We start from the raw sequence: 23,325 nt of genomic DNA, 5'->3' as shown, positions 1-23,325 counted from the left end.
GTACATGCACACAAATTTCAATAGTTTTATTTTATTTATTTGGCCTTTGGTAGCTGCGATAGTCCGACTGAGCCAGTGGCTGATTTTCAGCTGAGGCCTGGGGAGAAAAGCTGTACAACAGATTTAAAAATATTTAAACAGTAGTTGATGAGTAATTATATAGGGGAGAAAAGCACCAGAATAGATCAAATATTTTATAATGTGCTGGTAAAAAAAGCTCCACAAAACACAAATAAAACAAGTTTTACAATAGCTGATAAGTAAATTATATATAAGGGAAGAAAATTTCCACAACAGATGAAAGATAAAGAGACTGATATACATATACAGAATATTACTAGGATAAACTATGATCAAGAATACAATATGAACTGCAAGTAGCAAAACACTTTGCAGAAATGGATAGCTGATGTTAACCAAACTAATACATATTTTTAAAAATATTAACTATATTTCTAATAATATATGGAGGTGAGAAATAACAGAGTGTTTTGTTGCCAAAATAGACAGAGTAATAGAATTAGTTGAGGAGGAGTAATGAGCTGGAGGGAAAATTAAGAACATACAGAGTTATTATTATTAGAAAGATGAGAATGTAATGGAAGGACGCAAGAGAGGAAAATAAATAGTAAGTATTGGCTGAATAGGTAGAAGAGCATACATTAGTAGTGTGGTATCTGTGACGCCCATGCACTGGACCAGTAATCAAGGAGCCTCAGTCCTCACCACTAGCACCAGTGACGGGTGTCCACATTGGAAGGGTAACAAGTACGCACACAGTAAAGTACAATTTCCCTTAAGAGCACACAAAGATCACAGCCAGTCTGGGGCTGGTTTCTCCCTTTCTCTCCAGATCTCCAAGAAGATTCCCCACTGGCACAGCTATAGAGTGGAGTCCTTAGCCAGGGTTCCCAAGCCAAGTCCTCCCAGCACTCCCTCTGTCCAACCAGTGCTTCGTGTCTCTGCCTAGGTAGCCCCACACACACACACACACTTTCAGATATGATTTATATACAAACACACAGACACTCCTGGGGAAGGCAGTCACAGGTTCACTAGCTATGCCCCTTCTGCCCAGGCTATAAGGTAGTAATCCACTACCACCAAAACCCCTACTTATCAGCTGCTATAAGGCCCTTCCCAAAGGGTGCCCAATTTCGCTATGTAATAATACTGTTATCCAAATAGTAAGTGTGACCAAATGTTTAAGGCTATATTAGAGTGGCTTAGTAAAGTATCACCAAATACGTGCAAGTACTCTTAAGAGCTTAAATTATCTTTACGCAAAACAGCCACGGTTGAAATGTTTAAAAATATTTAATAATAAATAATAAAACCACAAGACAATACTCATCAATTCCACAGTGATAATAGAGAGTTCAGAAATCACAGGAAAATACTTTAAAACAATATTGTAGGATAGCCTCACATAAATACAGAAAGCAGCTAGACTAATCTGGCTATATAATTTCTAAGAGAAATACTAAGATCTACGTCTTACTTACAGAGCAAGCAAATATAGATGAGAAATGCTGGCGAGTTGTTGTCAGCTTCAGAACAAAATACAAACTGCTATTCTTTCTTTTTGTCCTTAAATTGATAATGCACAGTAGTGCTGAGTCATTTCAGATTACATTATTCTTGTCTCTTCTCTGATTAAGTTTCCCAGGCTCACAGAACTTAAAATTTTAACATTTGCTTTTGTAATCTGCACCTGCCAGGAAGCCACAGCAATAAAAGACACTTTACATGTAAAACCCAGTAATTATCTCTTGTGTTAAAACAATAGAAAGAATTTCCAGCCAAGACTTCCTGTCTCCGAGCTTGAGATCAAACAGTCATAAAATGCTTTACTTATCAGCTTTCTTCCAGCAGGGTGCACTGTAGTTACATTTTTGAAGCTCAGAACATAACACAATGTTCTTACATTTGTTACACAAGCCTGTGAATCATATTAATATTTACAATGACATAGAATTATTTACAAAATTCTATCTAGCTAGGCTGGCAGCCTTCACATACCCCCCCCCCCGGAGAACTCAAGCTAGTTTTTCAAGTGACCCTTGAGAAACGTTGCTTGAGAGGGTTAGGTCTATCTGTGTATACCGTACCCCATTCCCTGTCTTGACAGCCCATTTGCATTAGTATTGCTAATCCCACTGCGGTGCTGCACTGACATATCATATGCTTGCAACCCTAGGCTCTACCTTAGTAACCTGGCATTCTGCTAGCTGGCTCAATGTAACCATGTTAGGGGATTGTGATCTGTAACTACAGTGAATTTCCTTCCATACAGATAAGGCTAAAGTTTCTGCAGTGTCCACACTATGGCTAGACATTGCTTTTCTACAGCTGCATAGCATTCCTCCATGGGTTGGATCCTATGACTGAGATAAACCACTGGGTGCTCTTCTCCCTTCAAAGAAATTTGGCTAAGGACAGCCCCCACCCCATGGTTCAAAACATCTACCTGCACAACAAATTCTTTACTGTAATCCAGACTGGCTAACACAGGGGATCCTCCCAAAGCTTCTTTAAGTTTCTGGAATGCCTGCTCACATGCCATGGTCCACATTATCGTATCTGGCCTGTTTTTCCTTGTCAAGTCTGTGAGGGGAGCAACTATGGTACTATAACTGGGGACAAACTTTCTGTAGTACTCTGCTGTCCCTAAGAATGCCCTCACCGGCTTTTTGGTAACAAGTGCAGGCCATGCCTGAATGGCTTCTACTTTGTCAGGTTCTGGCCTGATATATCACTCCCCACGATATGTCCCAAGTAGAAGACCTTTGCCATACCCACCTGACATTTGCTGGGCTTAATGGTCACCCCTGCCCTCTGTAGTTTGCCCAGCACCTCCCTGACATGGTGAAGGTGCTCCTGCAATATCATCTAGGTAAGCACGGGAAAGCCCTCCTGCTCCTGCTAAGATATGATCTACCAGCCTCTGGAAAGCTGCTGGGGCATTTTTCATATCAAAGGGCATCTTTGTGAACTCATACAAGCCAAAGGGAATCATAAAGTCTGACCTCTCTCTAGCACTGGGAGTCAAGGGCACCTGCCAGTAACTCTTGGTAAGATCAATGGTTGTAAGATACTTCGCCCCACCCAAATGCTCTAGGGCTTCATCTGTCCTAGGCATGGGATAAGCATCTGACTCTGTGTGACTATTTAATTTCCTGTAGTACACACAGAACCAGGTGCTGCCATCCTTCTTTGGCACCAGCACCACTGGGGAGGCCCAGGTACTGTTGGACTCTTGAATTATCCCTAGTTCCAACATTTCTTGTATCTCCTCCCTCAGAGTCTGTTTGACTCTCTCAGGCACCCTGTAAGGGGCCTGCCTAATAGGCCTTTGAGGTCCTGTATCCACCTGGTGTTGCACCAGGTGGGTGCACCCTGGTTTCCCAGTTAATATGTCCCCAAACTCCTGTAAGACTGCTCGGATTTCTCGAACCTGGGTAGGAGATAGCTGCTGGGACATTGCTACCCCTTCCACTGAGGTGTCAGTCCGAGCCTCACTGAGGAGATTAGTCACCAGATCTCCTTCAGACTCCTCCTGCAATCCACTGCAAATACTCAGCACAAGGGTCTCCCTATCATGGTAAGGTTTCATCATGTTAACATGGTACAATTTGTCCTCCTGCCTCCTGCCTAGCATGTCTACCATGTAGTTAACATCACTGACCTTCCTTACCACCTTGTCGGGTCCCTCCCAAGCTGCTTGCAGTTTGTTGTGTCTGATAGGAATGAGAATCATTACCTGCTACCCTACAGCATACTCTCTAGCTCGAGCATTCCTGTCATACCAGACCTTTTTCTGCTGTTGGGCTTCTGCCAGGTTCTCCTGGGCCAAGCCCATGAGTTCCCTGAGCCTTGTTCTGAGGTTTAGGAGATATGCCACAACAGACTCCTTGTAAGATTCACACTCACCTTCCCACTCATCACAAATTAAATCTAGAGGTCCCCTCACCCTATGCCCATACAACAACTCAAAGGGTGAAAAACCAGTGGATTCCTGGGGAACCTCTCTGTAAGCAAACAACAGATGGGGCAAATATTTGTCACACTCCCTCTTAAACTGGTCTGCAAATGCCCATAGCATGGACTTGCATGTAGAGTTTAACTTCTCAACAAGGCCATTAGTCTGGGGATGGCAGGGGGTGGTCTTCAGGTGCTTCATCCCACAGTACTTCCACAGACAAGCCAGCAGGTCTGACATGAAAATGGCACCTCTGTCAGTCAGTATTTCTTTTGGGAAACCTACCCTGCTGAAAATCTTTAACAAAGCATTTGCCACCTTTTCTGCCTCAATGGAGGACAAAGCTACTGCCTCAGGGTATCTTGTAGTATATCTAATGCCACTAGGATATATTTTTTCCTTGTGGAACTTGGGGTACTCAGAGGCCCCACAATATCCATCGTTATCCTCTGAAATGGCTCCTCAATCAAAGGCAAAGGCATCAAAGGAACTTTCATCTTGTCTCCTGCCTTTCCTACCTTTTGGCACTGCTCACAGGTCCTGCAGTACCCTGTTCATCTCTGGAAATTCCAGGCCAATAGAAGTTCTGCATAACACATCTCTTTGTACATTTTATGCCCATATGACCTGCAAAGGGAATATCATGGGCTATGGCTAGAAGTGCCAGACAGAATACAACCACAACAGGAAGAACTACCATTCCATCAATTTCCAGGTAGTGTTTGATGCATGGGGGTGTATCCCAAAGTCTCTGCCATGCATCTTAGCAGTACACACATTAGCTCTCAGCCTCTTAGTATAAGAAATCTGGACAAAGCCTAAAATAATGGGGGGCAAAGGCCCAAAAATAGGGACTGATTTTAAATATTGCTCTTATAAACTTAGAAAGTTGCTAGAATAACAGGATTTGTGCTAGCATGTATATTCGGAATGAGTGGAAGTCTGAAACTCAAATGTATGTCATCATTTAGTAATTTTAATAATTCATGATTTGCCAGAAAAATAAAAAAAATATGATGAACTGACCACAAATATAAGGAAAAAAAATCTTGACATTCTGCAAAAATCTGGACAGTTGAGAGATATGAGTCACATTCCCATACCTGACACACTAGCTCACTCTGTCATCTCTTCCTGCATGTTAGCATGACCAGTGGTCATCTTGCTGGTAAATGAGAAAGTATTTTTTTCTCTTTTATTGTAGTTAAGTAGTAATACTTGATAAAATGTATTGCTGAATATCAAACCACTCTTTCTTTGTTTTGTTGCCCCTCTCTACTTTTTCTCTCTCCCTCTTTTTGCCTTTCAGGTGATGCTGGATATTCACTGGAATCATGGTTTCATAACACCAGTGAGAAATCCAAGTGCAGCTGCAGAAGATCCCTGTCCCAGACATATATTATCACTGAGAGGGTCTTCAGCCTCCTGAAGAGTCATTTTACGTGTTTAGATGAGTCTGAGGGTGCCCTTCAATACGACCCAGCAACTGCATGCAGGATGGTGTTGCATTCTGCAAAACATGATCATGTGCTGGTCTGGTGATGATATGACTCATGTTATCTAGTCCCACTACCAATAATGATGACCAGCCAGAAGCGATAGTAAGAGACTCCAAGTGGCAGATCCATGCACGGCATAAAATTGTGCAGGTAAAGAGGTGATGTCTAAGTCTAGATCTATGGATCATGACATTCGAGTTAATGTTTCATTTCATGCAAAAAAACACAGTTTAAATGATGCATGCAATATCTGTGGGCTATGCTGTTTGGTGCATATTAATGAGTCACATTCCCATACCTGTCACTGTTCATCTTCATCTTTAAATAATTATTTTTTTTTATTTCAGAACAATTATTTCTATTATTATTTATAAAAGTCATGCCAGAGTGCTCACTCGCTTTTATTCAGTGATGTTGTAAGGCACCATACATGTAATAGCCACATTGTTTTGTTTTCCACAATAAATTCTAGTTAGGTGGTTTACATAAGAATGCACATATTGAACATCCTCCAATGGTACAATTTCAATTCGGTATTTAACATGAGTTCAAACCTTGTATTTGAACAAAGACATATCATATATTGTTTTTTTTTCATATTCTGTAATGTTTTCTCAGTTTAAAGAATGTTGTACGTTGAGGTACTCTGCAGCACATTATTTTATTTTGTCATTCACAATAATTTGTGACTTCAGAGACAAAAAATATCATAGTTTGTGCAGTGGTAAGGGTGAAGTGGCAGCAGTGTTTATTTTTATGGCATTACTGTTTCCATGAACATTTGTGTATTACTACATTTAAGCTGTAACTGCCAGCTGTAAGCATGGTAATGCATAGGTCATTGGTGTTAATGACTGCAATCATATCTTATAGCATACAGATTTCTTTCCACAGATCCAGGAGGTTTTAAAGAGTACATTACAGCAGTGAAAAGCTTACATTTGAAAGGTATCTTAAGTACCCCAGCCTTTTTAATAACTTATTCCCTTTTGGGTTCAGCATTGACCTGTGTTTGTAAAGATCAAATTGTAAGCAACAGAAATGTCACACTTGAATCATAGTAGGTCAAGGTCAAATGTGTCATACACATCTTCTAAAGATACGTTAGATGATAGCTGAATTGATTTTCAAAAGGGGTTGTCATGAGAGTTGGATGGTGTGTTGCTCTGCTGTAATGACCTTCTTGAAGAAGGTGTTCCTGTGGACACTGATCTGACAGTGCTGTATGAACATGATCAGAACCTTGAATGAGAGGCTCTGCTAGGTGTACACGAATACTGACATGGCCAGCTTGAAATCTGTTGTGCTTGTTCCCCCTGACTAATTACAGTACAGTACTTTCTTAAGAAGTACTTGAAGTGTCATGTGATCTACCTCCACATGTCTGGGAAGTACCATGTCCTCTTCCAAGACGGGCTCCTGCTTGAGTCGGGTAAGTCCTAACTAGTGTATGAATGGAGGTGGTCACTGATGTTTGGTGTGACACCATACTATGAATCAACATGATCATGGCGTTATCCCTACTCTGTGCCATGCCCATGTAATGCTGGAAATCCTCATGCATACCCTGAGGACTCTAACCAATTCTAGTTGACTCTCTGTGGCAGTGTTCTGAGCCCTAACAATATTATGGAACATTGGCTGCTGGGCGGCCACATGTTTCCTGCAGTAGCTGTAACAAATTCCTGCTCCTGGCTCCCATTTGTAAAGGTATCACTGTGGGCAATGTTATCTCTGAATGTCTGATATCATCCTGAAAGTGTCCGTCTGGGTTTGGAGATACTGGTGTACAGCTGTATGGGTTCTCCTCCTGTACAAGTGTGAGTGTGATGTCAGCATGTGTTTATTATTGTGCTGTCACTTCCTGCAGAGGTATTAACATGTTGTGGGGTGTGAGATCTTGCTATTAAACTTGGGGACTGCATGCCAGTTTCTTCAGACTGCCTCATAAATGTAACTATGTTATCATCATCATGATCGTCTTCAACAACCTTCTGTTGCTGGGAATAGAACTCCTACCTAACTAGTTTATCACACTACAGCAGTACACAGTTATAGGATGTGCTGATGTCCTCCAAATTTATTGGTATAGTGGAACTGTTTGTTTCTGCTGATGATCCTGTAAAAAATATTTGAAGACATTACTAATAAAGAAATAGCATACTGTACTGTATGCTTATTAAGGAGGCACGGGGACTCTTACTATGCACATTGGCTTCATTTTCATCTGTGCTGATGTAGAAGGATTAACTATTGACAGTAATTTTCCTTAGTTTAATGTAATCATTCCTTGTCAGTATTCAGTTCTCTGTATAAATATATGTTACTGCTTTGAAACCAACCTTCCTGAGCAGACAGTTGTTGCTGCTGCAGACATTGGTAATAGCCAGTGTCCACACCACCTGTGATTATTCCAGTGCCTTTATCGGCTGTGTCACAGCCATCCCCATGGATGGAGAGGAGGTATTCCTCATCTGGTGTTAATGGGATAATTGTTGGAGCCTTTCCCCCAGTACTGGTACAAGTAACTACCTTCTGCCTCACCTTGTTTCTTGGATGACCTACCATGTCATTTACCCTCTTCTTGCACTTCATTAATGTGCAACTTCTGCCACCCACTGCATTAATGTCCAGGCAACTTGATTCCAAGCTTTTGTCCTCTCAGCTTGTTTGGGCCCACCCCTTTTTCCAAACAGATATTTCCTATATGTTCTAAATACTGCCATGAGAATATGATTTTCCTAGTGGCTGAAGTTGACCTTTCTCTGCCTCGAGCCCTTGTTTTGCATGATTACTACACATGAAAAAACACCACAGTCATACATAATCATCAGTCAAACAACAATGACAATGTGTGCCATCCATTCTCCAATAAAAAGTTAACAGAAAGCACATAATTATATACACATGCAAAATCTCACTTTTAACAAAGTAAAGTGGTGCTATACTAATGCCTGCAGCATCATTCACAACAGTAAATAAATCTCTTTTTAACAGATTCATTCTTCCCCTAACCCCCACCATTTTCATGTATTCATAATACTGCCATTTTTCATTCTTCAGAAATCTACAAGTACAGACATGTATGTTCAGCCAACAACACATCCTTACTACTTTAGTACTTCACAATTAAAGCACATACACATGCACATTCACTAAACAACACCAAAGTAAATGATTTTTTTTCAGTGATCATTAATTGTTTCTACTTTACAAGTGACAGCTTTACACTATTTACTAAAGCCATGAGAGCATGCACATTATATTAGTAAAATATATATGTATTCAAGGTAACTCAGTAATTTACATCATTTTGAAGTATTACATATTAAATTTCAATAATTTTATTATTTTTTTCTTACTTTAAGAAGTCCACAGTTTCCTAAGTCATATGCTGTGTAACTCGAGTGACTGCAGGTTAATGCTGTGGTATCAAAGTAGTTTATGTAAATTCAGGTCCATGTACACATTTTGTATGCAAATTAGGACATTTTACATTTTTCTCTATAAATTACAGTACTATGCGAACATGTATAGCCACTTAGATACGTAAATCATTCTCAGCTGCTCATGAACATGGCCTTGGGTTCACATAAATGTGCTGTGGACAGTGGTAGAGTCCACAGCACAACTCAGCAATCCCCAGCATGCTCAAAGCTGAATATATTTAGAAAAAGAAAATGGAGTCATATGCATGACAGTTTGCACATACATGAAGTGTAACCTCTGCTCATCTAACATGATCTAGCACACCTTCTCACCTCAAACCACTCAACATTTAATAATGGTTGGTAATCCCACACATGTGCAGAGGTATTTCTGCAATAAATAAATAAATAAATAAATACTGGCATAGGGTGCTGACTTGTTAGAACATGGGGTAAATTTATGGCTAGGCTTGTAAGGGCCTCAGGGCCAATAGCCTAGTAACTTCTTTTGAGCTTATAAAACTCTGCTGCTCCACTGCATGAATAAATGACAATCTCTGCCCATCTAAAATCATCTGGCACACTTTCTCAACACAAGCCACTCAATATTTAATAAAAGTTGGCAATCATACACATAATAATATGTATTTCTACAACCCCCCCCCCAAAAAAAAAAAAAAACTGCTGGTCTACTACATGAATAAATGACATTCAGGTATAATACTGCAAAAAGGTAGTGAAAGTAATGCCCAGCAATTTTATGTAATACAAAGAAAAATTATGGTTTTGTCCACCATATAAATGTAATATGAATGCATTCCTTTAAAAAACATGTATGTGACAAATCAGGTTTGGTTAACCCAAACTTATCAATAATAACAGTACCTGGTCTAAAGCAGTGGTGATTGGTTAACTGAGTTTGGTTAAGGTGATGTCACACAACAGAGAGAGTGGTTCTAAACCTGTGAATCATATCCCTGCTCATACTTTCTGCATTCTGGATCTGGCACTTTAAACAATGGCAACACATGTAAAGACACAGAGACTGCGCTACAAGCTGGTCAGACAAGGAAACCCTGATAATGGCCCACCTTCTTAGGAAGTCACATCTGTATAAGATCCAAGTATGCACAAGAAGAAGTGAATGGGAAAAGAATGACATCTGTCAGGAGTTTGGTGAGCATCTGTCATCAAGGATAAGGATCACCTGCTCTCGCCAACAGTGCCACCACAGGAACAAGGACCCACTGTCTGAGTGGGTTGTCCAGGTAGTGGCAAGAAGGCTAGAGTTCTACAATAAGTATTATTATTTACTTCTTTTTATGGGTCTTATTAAACATAGGTTTAAAAATAAACTATAAGAAGATTATATAACTGAAGGTATTTGCTAAAAGAAGTATGTGTAACTGCAAATATGCATCTGTAATGTTATTATAATAATGCAAAAGAAAGCATAACCATATCTGTACACAGAATTGCATCTGTGTAGAAATATATGGAATGTTTATGTGATAACATAATAAACTGTGTGTTTAAATACAAATGTTACATATGTATGAGTAAAATAATAAGCTGCATATGCATGTCTGTAAATCACAGATATGATTCTGCATAAACTGCTTTTTCATATATTTATTTAAGAAAGCAAAACAAGTTTGCATTTCTACATATTTCCATTTAGTAGTACGTTACCTTAGATAGAAGTTAAATTACATGCAAACAATTTGTTCAGGTCAGAAAATTGTTCGTTAGTATAATAATTGTAAAGGACAGTAATTTGTTCCACATTATTAATTGCATGTACAAGATGACTTGAAGTCACTGAAGTACCACAACCTAGTCAGAGTGAGGGGGGAAGGGGGTTGCATTGTCAAGTGAATGTCAGGCACATACTTTAGTGAGAAATGACCAGTGGTATTACTTCTGTATACATTATCAAATCATCTCCTTATATGCACTTTTGTACAACTAAGGAAATAAAAACTTCCATGGACTGCTATATGTTTCTGTGTGAGTGCACCTTCTGGCTGAACACAATTCACAGACTGTTACATGCAAAACATAACATTTTATAACACCATTCCACCAAAGGTGTATTGATTTGTTTATGACATTCAGTAAAGGGAAGATTGACAAAGTATGAAAATTCAAATGGTGATCCATATTTTAACAAATGCATACTAAGTAACTGCTGTAGTGAATGGAGTGCCTTGGAAGTAAGGACTAGTCATATAAGTAATGCTAAGTGTAAAAAAGGTGAATTACAGGTAAACAAGAATTGTCACCTGACATCTGAGGAGCAGATTACCTACAACAGGCAACAGCAAGTCTGGTTGAAGAAGTTGGTAAGCATGAGTAAAGGAGTAAATATGTATTTTATTTATTTTATTTATTGCATTTGTTTACTGGGAAAGTCCACTGGGTGTAAAAGAATCCATTTTCAACAGAGGCCTGGGAAGAAAAGCTTCGACAAGAACATAGATACAGAAAATATTAAACATTAGTTGGTACAAAAGTAGATACAGTGTTACAAATAGTGATTACAGTAATATATACAGAATATATACATAAAACAGGAGTTTTGTTGGTTGCCAGATGAATTCAATCAAAGAGGTATAAACAGAGGTATATTAATCAGCATTATTGTACCACTGTCAACAAATGATAAAAAATAATAATTATGGAGAAAATATCATCAGTCAGCAGTAGCAAAAAGTACAGGAGTTTAGTTTTCATATAAGTAGAAGGAGGGGGTTAGGTTATAGAGCAGGTACATAGCCAGGAAGAGTTGACCTGATTTTTCAATATTTGTTTGAAGGTGGTGGTGCTGCTTGTGTTTCTAATAGAAGATGGAAGTGAGTTCCATAGTTTGGGGACAGAGAAGGAATAGAGGAGTTGACCAGCAGGTAAGGTGGGTGTATTGTGTGTTTAACTGATTTCATTAATATATATGAGGAATTCATTTATAAAGCATGGTAAATGAAGCATTACAGTGCATTCATTACATTACTGCAACCCAGAGTGAGAGATATATAAGTACACTAGTCTGTCTTTAACTGATAGGGAACTAATTTATAAAGCACAGTAAGTGAGGCAGTAGAGTGCATTCACTACTTCACTGCAAACAAATCTAAAAGATATGTCAATATATAAATTACAGTATTCTATGTTTAATTGATTTTTTAAAGGTGTAATTATTTACTATGGATGTTTTCAGTACAATATTGCAAACAAATGCATATCAGGCACAAATATGATCACTACATTTGTGTGTTAACTGCAACATGTAAACCCCACCAGAACTTCATAGTAACATACTCTCCTGACAAGTACACATAATCACTTTCCATAAGATGTCATCATACCTCTCAACTGTCCCTGATTTTCTGGGACGTCCCTGATTTTGACTCAAATGTTAGCTCTGTCCCTCTTAATCCCTCCTAAAGCTAGTGACTTTTGGAGGAAAGGTGGTGAATTACACTTAATGAATAATGACAATAATTAAGAGTTATAGACTTATTTTACTTAAGAAAATGTGTATTGATTCATATGCTCTGATTCTGTCAATGTTTCAAGTTAATAGCACTAATATTTTAAAAGTGTCCCTGATTGTCCCTGATTTTTTCGTGAATTGTCCCTGATTCTGTTTAAATTTGTCCCCGATTGGTTGAGAGGTCTGGATGTCATCCAAAGTCTGCATAAGCACTCCCTGTACATTCTGATTTACTTCAATAATTATTTACAAAAATACATTTTTAAATTAAGAAATTAAGTGCTGTGTCACATGTGTGAGTTTACTGTGTATTATTTTGTCTTTTGTCCCCCCATTTTTTCTAATTTAGTTATGCATTCCTTTTACTTTTATTATTTTCTTTCTCTCCTATTTATGCTCATTTTTTACAGATCCAAAATCCTCTGGAGAGGCCTAGGCATGTTCCTCCCAGGTCAGGTAGGACTCACCCTCTGCACATCCAGGGATATTCCCCCAAAGGGTTGGGATGATAACACTGGTCCTGCAAGCACCCTGGTACATGGCAGCCTGGAGGCATCACTGATCAGGTGCTTTGGGACTTGGTTAAAGAAGTGCTGCAGTAGGTAGTAGATGGATGGATTTAGCCAGTTGAGGCCTCTCTTGGGCATACTGTAGACACACTATCTCAGTTGGTGCCAACCAAAACACCAACACAGGCCCCTACCCCCTCAAAATTGGGGTCCTCCATTGCACCACATTCCGTGAGTGGAAATTTTTGAGGCTCTGTGGACTGGGACTCCTGCTTGCACATCCTCAGCCCTTCTGTTCTCCTACACCCTTTTGCCTAATTCTCACCCACACTACCCTCTTATATAAAAAATATGAAAAAATGGGGTGATTATCCTCTGCCAAAAACATTGTGCCCCTCCTGTCTTACCTTCTCCAGTACAACCCACTTGATGTTTTCCTTCTGTGATGTTCTGTTTCCCCTTTTTCAGTCTTTCCTATTTCCCCTTTTCTATTCTTTAAAGTATCCAACAGGGTGTCCACATTAAGTATACCTCTACAGCAAACATTTTAAACCCCTTTATTTTTTTTTTAAATATTAATAATAAAAGGTGCACACTCTGCTTCTTGTCTTAGGTCTTTCAAACATGACTGTACATAGCCGTATTTGTCTGCAATATCAGAATACATATGAAGTAATACAAAACCTAGGCTTTCTCATAGTATTTGTACGTATTTAATGCTTGGAGCTTTACCCTTTTGCAATAGATAGGCGTGTTTTTCAAAATGCCTTCGCCTTTCCTTATTCAGCACTAATAATCTGTGCTTAGTTTATTTGCATATAGGTGTAGCAGCGCTCCTCACAGATAAGCGCTACATAGCTGCGAAGTCCCAGTCTATGAATACCGCCCTTAGTACAGAAACAGAAGCACCATGGATTATCTATGTACAAGTGGTATAAAACATTCTGAAGTGGAGAAGAGGAACAAAAAGCACGCCTACATCACTTCTGTTGGAATGGATTATCTGGTAATGTCACAACAGTTCTCTGATCTATGTAAATTAAAATACAGAATTCTCATTATTTATTGTTTCTCAAACTATAAACAGAATTTATTTATTTATTTATTTATTTTTGTTGATAGGATTAATCTCACCAAGCTAGTAGCCTCTTCCCAGGGGAGGCCTGAGTTGATAGTGATACTAGTAAAGAAAGAATGTCTTTTAGAAATTTGGACCTACCCTTAACCATGCTAGCGTAAGTTTACATAAACATCATTTTAATTGAATGGCAGCACAAAGAGAATGTGTACAATGTTTCTATTCTGTCATATTACATTCTGCTAATATAAAAATCACTTATTTCTTTTTGCTGACAGGGTAGAAAAAGATGAGTCTGTGACTCTTTCAGACTGAAGACCACAGGTGATATGTGAACTGACTGGGGGAAGTTTTAACTAGGACAAGAGGTATTTACTAGTACCATAAGACCTTTAACATCCAACTGAGCTGCCTCTAGTTTAGTCACATGGATGCTCGGTTTAATGGCTTATCTGAGAGATACACAAATAGCATTTGATTATGCAAAACTCTAATTTTTATGATTTAATGTCACTTTTGTATGATGCATGTTGCAGCTCCATTCAGAATCTCAATCCCACACCTCCTGACACAAGAAAATAATGTGCACAGTTAAACAACACTGAGCAGAACTTACCCTGAAAGTTTTCTGTTTTGGGAAGAAGTAGGCTGCATCGGAGGAGGTGTCTGTAGTGAGTTTCGTTTCACTGAAGGTGTTGAGATGGGAAATAAGAAGAGAAGTAAATAAGAAAGGAAACTAATGCATAGATAAAAAGAAAATACACAGAATATCAACCATTTAAAACTATAACCAGCTAACTTCCTGCTGTACATCATCTATTGCTGAATATTCATGTTTTTTTATGCAAAGACAAGGCATTTGATTTGTCCCTTGCTGTGTTAGTTGCTATATGTAATCTTCCTTTTATCTCTGTCTTTGGCTATGTGTATGTTCACTATTGTTTTTATTAACAAGAGTATTGCATGCATTCTTCTTGCACTACTATTAACATCTGTGACCTTGGTGCACTTTGAGTACCTGTAGAATATTCTTCACTTGCATAACTTTATGCCATCTCAGAATGACATAAAATGCTGGAACTTTCTAAGGTGTTTATCAGTTTACTTATTCTAATCATTCTGTGTTCTGGAATGCATTAAACAGTTCACACCTTTCATTCTTAATCTCATTCAACACATGCTTATTAATACCATTATCTGTAACTGCGTTTATATTCATGGACCACCCAAAATAAGACTCTCAGTAAACAATTCTCATCAAAGTGATTCAAAATAAATGGTTTTGTTGCCAACATTATTATCAGCATATGATGTGCTAGGGTATATTAGACTGCATCAGATTCCCCACATTTTATAGTGTTTACAGCCAAATTATCTTGTACTATACAATGCTGCCTCTGGATTTACAGGAATCAATTCATGATGCTGTTAAACTTCAATGCAATCTGCTACTGCATATTAATAAAACATTATGATTAAATAACATAATGAAAGAGAGATTCCAAAATGGCTAACACTTGGGATCAGCATGTAAGGAGAACTTTAGGTCACATAGAAGAAATTTAATAGGAAGAAAGTTAATTTTTTGATTAATTAGCACCTAAATCAAATACAATGTGTGATGGAAAAACAATCTTACATAACTTTTACATAAAACTGCAACTAATTTTAGAAATCCTGTGAGGAAGTCAGGAGTGTCAAAGAAGTATGTAAGAGTGGTACAGGATATGTAGGGTAGTGTGACAGCGGTGAGGTCTGCGGTGGGAGTGATGGATGCGTTTAAGGTGGAGGTGAGGTTACATCAAGGATCAGCTCTGAGCCCTTTCTTATTTGCAATGGTGATGGACAGGTTGACAGACGAGATCAGACAGGAGTCCCCATGGACTATGATGTTTGCAGATGACATTGTGATCTGTAGTGAGAGTAGGGAACAGGTGGAGGACACCCTGGAGTAATGGAGATATGCTCTAGATAGAAGATGAATGAAGGTCAGCAGGACTAAGACAGAATATATGTGTGTGACTGAGAGGGAGGATAGAGGAATGGTGAGGATGCAAGGAGTAGAGGTGGTGAAGGTGGATGAGTTTAAATACTTGGGGTCAATAGTTCAGAGTAACGGTGAGTGTGGAAGAGAGGTGAAGAGAGTGCAGGCAGGATGGAGTGGGTGGAGAAGAGTGTCAGTAGTGATTTGTGACAGACGAGTACCTGTAAGAGTGAAAGGAAAGGTCTACAAGAGGGTAGTGAGACCATCTATGTTATATGGGTTGGAGACAGTGGCATTGACAAAAAGGCAGGAGTTTGAGCTGGATGTGGCAGAGTTAAAGATGTTAAGATTTGCACTGGGTGTGACGAGGGTGGACAGGATTAGGGACATGTATATTAGAGGGTCAGCCCAGGTTGGAAGGTTTGGAGACAAAGTCAGAGAGGCAAGATTACGTTGGTTTGGATGTGCTGAGGAAGGATGCTGAGTATACTGGGAAAAAGATGCTAAGGATGAAGCTACCAGGTAACAGGAAAAGAGGAAGGCCTAGGATAAGGTTTATGGATGTGGTGAGAGAGGACATGCAGGTGGTTGGTGTGACAGATCAAGATGCAGAGGACAGGAAGAAATGGAAACAGGTGATCCGCTGTGGCAAGCCCTAATGGGAACAGCCGAAAGAAGATGATGATAGTTGACAGGAAAAAGGACACACCTCAGAATAAAGAAACATTCCCAGTATTTGCAGTGACAGAATCTTTTTGACAGTTCTAATACCATCAGACAAATTTTTTCTGCCATCCACACCTTGTCATGTCATGTTTCTCAATTTTAACTTATAACAGCAAAGTAGTTGAAATAATTACAACAGTTTCTCTAAATCCATCAACAAAAATAAGTTATAATAAGCTCAACTGTCATGTCAAGCACAGATGGAACTGGAAGAACGTCTAGATGAAATTTTTATTGAAATCGTCAAAATAACTTCCCTGAACTCCCAAAAAGGTAGTTCTAAGAAAATAACCAGGGTTCACAAAACAGAAATATGTAGCTTACTTGAGAAGAGAGAAAGACCAGAAAAAAACACAATTTATATAAAGTGGATATTTTTGTTTCTCTTTCTGTAAAAGAACCCTTTCTAACTCACAAAAAATAAAAAATATAGGTCCTTTCAGCAAAATCTGCTTATCTGATAATAAAGTCCAAAACTACAATTTTTAAATCCAAAGCATGCCAGCAGAAAAAGTTTATTCTTTGAGTTACTTGGATAACAGAGTAGGTTATGTTACAATGACTGCCAAATAAAATCTGACAATAATCATTCTATTGCATTTATGTAACAAAGAAAATTATTTCATCCTCTTATTAAGGCACAGAAAAAAAAACATTAAATCAAATATTCAGTACACAGAAAAAGTCAAAATTCATATATCAACAAATGGAAAGACTTACAGTAATTTTGATAAAGCAGATTAGTTTCACACAGTTCAGGATTACTTTATATTTGTAAACCAATTAACTAATCACATATCAAGATAAAGAGAAAGATATATCTGGACGTGGAAATCTACTACTTTTTTGAAAACCTGGCAAAATAATATAAAGTTATAACAAAACAACTTTCTAACATCTTGAGAACCATGCAATAAGACTTCAAATACTAAAGATAGAAACATTACTATTTTTGAGTAAAGGTTGGCACAGTATTGACAAATGAAAGTTATTCGTACAGAGGTGAATTTCTACATATTTGTTGCTATGCAATGTTTCTGCATAACTGCATTTACAGCAGGTCAGGTGAAGGCCCATTTAACTTATATAATTATTTATATTTATTTATTATTTATTTATTTATTTACATTTGTTAACCGGGTAGTGTCCAACTGGGCAAGAAGTCCATTTTCAGCGAAGACCTGGGGAGAAACTCTCCAGAACAGTGCAATCAGTTAACATTTACAAACAATAAGATAGAACAAAAAAAAACAATTAACTAAAACAGATGATTAAAAACACATACTCACATATGGGAGAAATAGTCATTAAGACACATATTAATAACAAAAAGAAATGTGCAAGCTCCAGCAGAGAAACAGCTGTGTCCCATCTGGAAAAAACAGCTAGAGTTGAAAGCATTGGTTGCTTAAAAGAGAAAAATGGTATAAGAGAAAGAAGGATGTGAAATAATAGGAAATAGGCAGCTAGCCAGGAGCATAACAGGGGCAGAGCATTTGCTACTGAGATAAAATCTTAAGCTTTTTTTAAATGAGGATATGTTGGGGTTGTTTTGGATGTGCTGAAGAAGAGCATTCCAGACCCTAGCTATTTTATGGGAATAGAGGGAGTCACCATGATAGTTATGAGACTGGGTAACTTTAACCATTAGTCTGTGAAAAGATCTAAGAAATCTACAGTTAAAGTTTGGTTGAACCAGGGATGAGAGTGCAGGACAATTACTAGGATAATGTATTATTTTGTGGGCAAAAGTAAGTTGGATTAGTTTTAATAGGTTTGGTAATTCCAACCAGTTAAGTAGTTGCAGAACAGAACAATGATGAGTTTTATGGGGTTGGCTGGTGGAAAACTTAAAATTACACAGGAAATCTGCAGTACTAAGCATATTACCTGACAGAAGACTGTGGGAGTATCATCAGGAGTGATGACATCCCTCAGTCAGAATAAACTGTATTTTTACATTTTTACTTCAGAACATTGGCACAGCATACATGTCATGACACGGAGTGACAAAGTTTGGTGATGGTGATTTTATCAATGGCACTGTGTAACGTAGAATGGTTTGATTTCTACTATGCACATGAACTTGTTAGAACGTCATCCTGCTCATCAAAATGAGAAGTGCTGTGGTTGCACTACAGAGTGGTTATGCTGTTTTTGGTTCTCAATGCAACCTGTTAATGCACAGCAATAAAATATTATGATTAAAATTTTACTTAAAACTGTTTTTTATTATGATATTTTGCAAGGAAATTTGATTTATACAGTATTGTGTTTGAAGTGCATGTAATATACTGCAGCATGAGTAATGCAATGCGCTTTGGAAAGGTCACTGCACTGAAATAAATACTTATTTCCCCTAAGCTGTAGCAACCACAGAATTAATTTCAATGCATTTAGTTGCAAAGGGCATAGCCTCCTTGCTTAGGGAGCATTGGTCCTCACAATCAACAACTGTATTAAATGTGATTAGCTTCACTGTTCTTTTCTGAAGAGTTAGCTTTTTCTTTTTGTTTTTTCTTGCTCTGTTCCCTAAGCTGACCATTCAGCATTGTCCTCCTACATATAGACATCCATTTGTCCTCCTGAGTGACAGCCCTTCAACCCATTAATTCCTTGGGATGGGGCATATTCCATTTGTTGGGAGATTAAGTTTTTTATTAGCTCCATCTTTCCCTTTGTGTACCCATTCGGGTTCCTATGACTTCATCGAACTGTCTAATCACCGACACTCACCTCTTTGACACCAAACCATCGACGGCCATATCATCGACAATTTAAGTTAAGATCTTCCCCTTACAGGACCCATGGTAGCGCTTTCAAGGTAATTTATATGGAATCACGTAAACCCTAATCGTTGTAACACAGGAACAAGCGCTACCATGGGTCCTGTGAGGGGGAAGATCGCTTACCGGAATTGTCGATGATATGGCCGTCGATGGTTTGGTGTTGAAGAGGTGAGTGTCGGTGATTAGACAGTTCGATGAAGTCATAGGAACCCACCCATTCACACTCAAGTAGATGGAGTAAATGGGCCTTTACCATGCATGTGTAAGCCTCCATTTGCAACACAATCAATTGGCTGCACCTCCTTAAGAGAGGTGAAAAGGTTAAGCCTCATCATCCCCACACACATACACACACACACACACACACACACACACACACACACACACACACACACACACACACACACACACACACACACATGCACACCAGTTTCAGAAGGCACCCAAACTGTTAATGAAACTTAAGTCATCTGGGTATAGGTCAAGACTTTACCTGTCTTCAGAAATTTTGTGAATGCCCACATATAGTGTTACTGTCTCATACATTTTATTTCTTTATTTCTTTCTTTTATTTTACATTTGTTTACTGGGAAAGTCCGAATGGACACGGGTGCTTTTTCAGTGGAGGCCCGACGAGAAAAGCTCCAGATAAAATTATATAGATCAACAGGAAGAAAATCAACAAGTTATACAGCACAGATATCTAGTAATACATAACAGATGGCATAAGATAACGTAGCAAAACTCGATGAGGAACATTAGCAAATGGTTTCATATGGCATTATACCAATATAATACATATCTTACAAGCTTCATATGTTACTTAATAAACATAATATATATTCCTTACATTCATGTAGATGATGCAGGTATAGAAAACACACTAAGAAGAGTATTTGCTCTACGGAATACATTAAGATTAGGTTTAGATGGGGAGTAGGTTGTTCAGTAGTGTTTATCCTAGGGAATGTTGTAATCATTTGGTTCATTTACATGCAACTGACTTAGGCCGATCAAAATAAAATTTTAAATTATGAAGAATTCCCTACCAAATCGGTATCTAATTTTATAAGGCCATATTTTCAATTAGTTGAGACACCCAAAATGTAAGGTTTTATCTGAAAGCTTAATATATCAACCTCCTGGACAGAAGTATAAATATTGACTTATTTATTACAAGTATGTTCTTTGCATAACACAGTGGTCTCACAATAATGGAATGAGGTGAAACATCCAGTCAGTAGCATAAAACAGATAGTTACAACAAGACAAGTTTTCAATTTTTATATACTTCTGTTACAGAAAACATATTCAGATAAGTTTAGATGCATGCAAATAACAGATGTGTGAGTGCATGAATTATCAGCTGATCTTCAGGAGGGGACTCTGCAGTGGGTAGTATTTGGGAACTCCCTTTTGAGAACGTTCTCCTTAGCATAGCTCATTCAGTCTGCAGTTTTTACAGTCAGAGGAGGAATACATTTTCCATTGGTGAAAGCCAATGGCTCTTGAGTTGGGCTTGGAAGGACAGAGATAACAGCAAAGTCCCAAGTCCTGTCTCTTTGGTGTTTCATTGAGCACACCTGAAAGATAAAGGCCAACAATGATATAAAATTAAAAATCCTTTCATTGATTGCAGATCTGTCCCTTTACAAGGCATGTGGAAGAACATCTAAAACAGTGGGGAGTGAAAGGGTCATAAGTATCCACTGCAGGTGGGCCTTCTTGAAGATTAACCAATATAATGAGCACTCACATGTCTGCAACATCTTACTTTATGGGGACCTGTGCAGTGGGTAGTAGTTGCAAAGAATTCCAAATTGTACCAAAATAATGCACCAGGAAGACAAATGAAAGGAAGGTGTTAGAAAAATCTATACATGCTGCTTAGAAAATATATTTACAATGTATGCTGCTTAGAAAATATGTTTACAATGTATGCTGCTTGGGAAAATGTGTATTCAAACATTCAAACACATATAAGTTGTGTGGTCAAATATATAGAGAAATGTGTGCTTTAGTTAGGAATAAATGTACTTAAATCCATAATAGAGAACAAAGTTTATGTAATGCATTTAATTCTGTCTTACTAGAATAATAGTAGAAATAAACCTGCATATTATTGCTTGAAGCACAAGCTGCAGTGTAATCAGAAATTTGGCCTTGGCAGCGTGCAAGCACAGCCTGGCTCATGTCTTTCAAGTAAAGATTATTTTGCAAAGTTAGAAAATAATAAATCTGTTCGCATGTGTATCTTCTTCCTGCTTCCACCAGAAGAATAGTTTTGTGCACTATCAGAGATAGTGCCCAGCTGGTGAACAAGAAAGACAAAGAGAGGCATTAAAGAAGACATACATCTATTGTATTCGAACTAATCAAAGAGCCTTGAATTGGCTACATCCTCAGGAGGTCATCGTGACTGACCAGGTGCTTGCAAGGCTGTAACATTCTCATGGGAAAAGACTTTTGAAAAACACAATCTCAGCACTTTTACTATGATGTAAAGACCCTGTCACTGACCACGCCAGTGAGGTGGGCAAAACTGATAATGACATATATAAAAATGGTGCCCTCTGTCAATAAAGTTAGACAAAATTCTGTACAAGTTTGTGTATGGTTTTTTGCCTCCTAATGTACATTAGAGTTTAAGATACTGAGTTCTCCTGCATTATTGTTTGTTATTGATTGACATTGTTTTTGAATAACTCAATGATTTTACAGTCTGACTCTAACAAATTTATTTAACATTTTGGTCCTGGTAAGCTGCAGGTCACAGAGTGCATGAGTGCTAATAAATCTGCGCAGGAGAAGCTGCAAAAGAATGGTTCTTCTTAAAGTGAAAAGACCTCCGACTGAATTGTTGTGTGTAAAGAGGCTGTCCACTTTCTGATCTGTGGCTGAAAAGCGAAGACTGGGCCCCAAGGAAAAACAATAAGAGCAGGAGGCTCAGGTAAGAAGAATTTCCCTCTTTGTCTTTGTTTTAGATCAGGGACCAGGTTACACTGTGCTATTGCTAAGGTTTGTGATAGCAGGGAGAGAGAGAGTCAAGTATTGTATCTTGAGTCATAGATCAGGGAATAACAAAGCAAAGTAAACAGTCATTCTAGACACTACTGTGGATATGGGGAAATAAGATACCACGTGGTACAAGAGAAGGGTTACGTAACAGTCTTTTAAGACATGGGAAATCAGTGCACTAAGAAATCACAAGATCCCCTAACGGATAAATTAAAGCATATGCAATTGCAGTAAGCAGATAATGTGAGATATTTTGCAAAATGTGTTAACAACTATAAATTTGATAGTAAACTAGATAAACTTTCACTAGTTAAACTCCTTAAACAAGCTTTAATCTGATGCAGCGTCAGGCAAAAGAAAAACAGCACCAACTAGGCATACCTCAAGCACATAGGTGGATTGAGGAAGCAAATTGTAAAAGAAAAAACAGAAGCTTAAAAATTCTGAAACATTTTTAGACAACAGAGTGAAAGGTCTAACAGACAGAATCTCTGAAAATGAAAACTTAGAGCAGACTGGACTTGCATTAATTAATGCATACAACAGGGAAATGAGACAGTAGATGGATATTATGCTAGATCATTAAAATGCTTAAAACAACAATTAAAGTATACATTTTTAAAAGGTTGCATTGCCTCTGTTAGTAGTTTTATTACAAGGCATATGATAAATCACTGAACAAGCAGGCTGCAAGCCTTACTTGAGTATGCTAGACGTACTGAAAGACACCTTAATAGTAAAAAGAAAAAAAGGGGCACAAGTCTTCACTGCTGAAGACGGAGCTGAAGTATTTGTATTACAGTCAGGTAAAAGGGCATC

General features: G+C 38.2%; 1 protein-coding gene across 1 annotated transcript in view; it reads right to left on the bottom strand.

Annotated features, from left to right (window-relative positions):
- Window positions 1-23,325, bottom strand: part of SH2D6 (SH2 domain containing 6) — a 1,258,756-nt gene that overhangs the window by 535,117 nt on the left and 700,314 nt on the right. The window contains exon 11 of the mRNA XM_044084299.1: window positions 14,606-14,675. Within this exon, the coding sequence (XP_043940234.1) occupies window positions 14,606-14,675 (70 nt within the window). The remainder of the gene's footprint in view (window positions 1-14,605; window positions 14,676-23,325) is intronic.

This window comes from Protopterus annectens, chromosome 9.part0, assembly GCF_019279795.1.
Source record: "Protopterus annectens isolate FY-2018-M chromosome 9.part0, PAN1.0, whole genome shotgun sequence".
NCBI lineage: Eukaryota > Metazoa > Chordata > Ceratodontiformes > Protopteridae > Protopterus > Protopterus annectens.
Note: the sequence above shows the minus strand (reverse complement) of the source record. Positions and strands in the feature narration are given on the sequence as shown.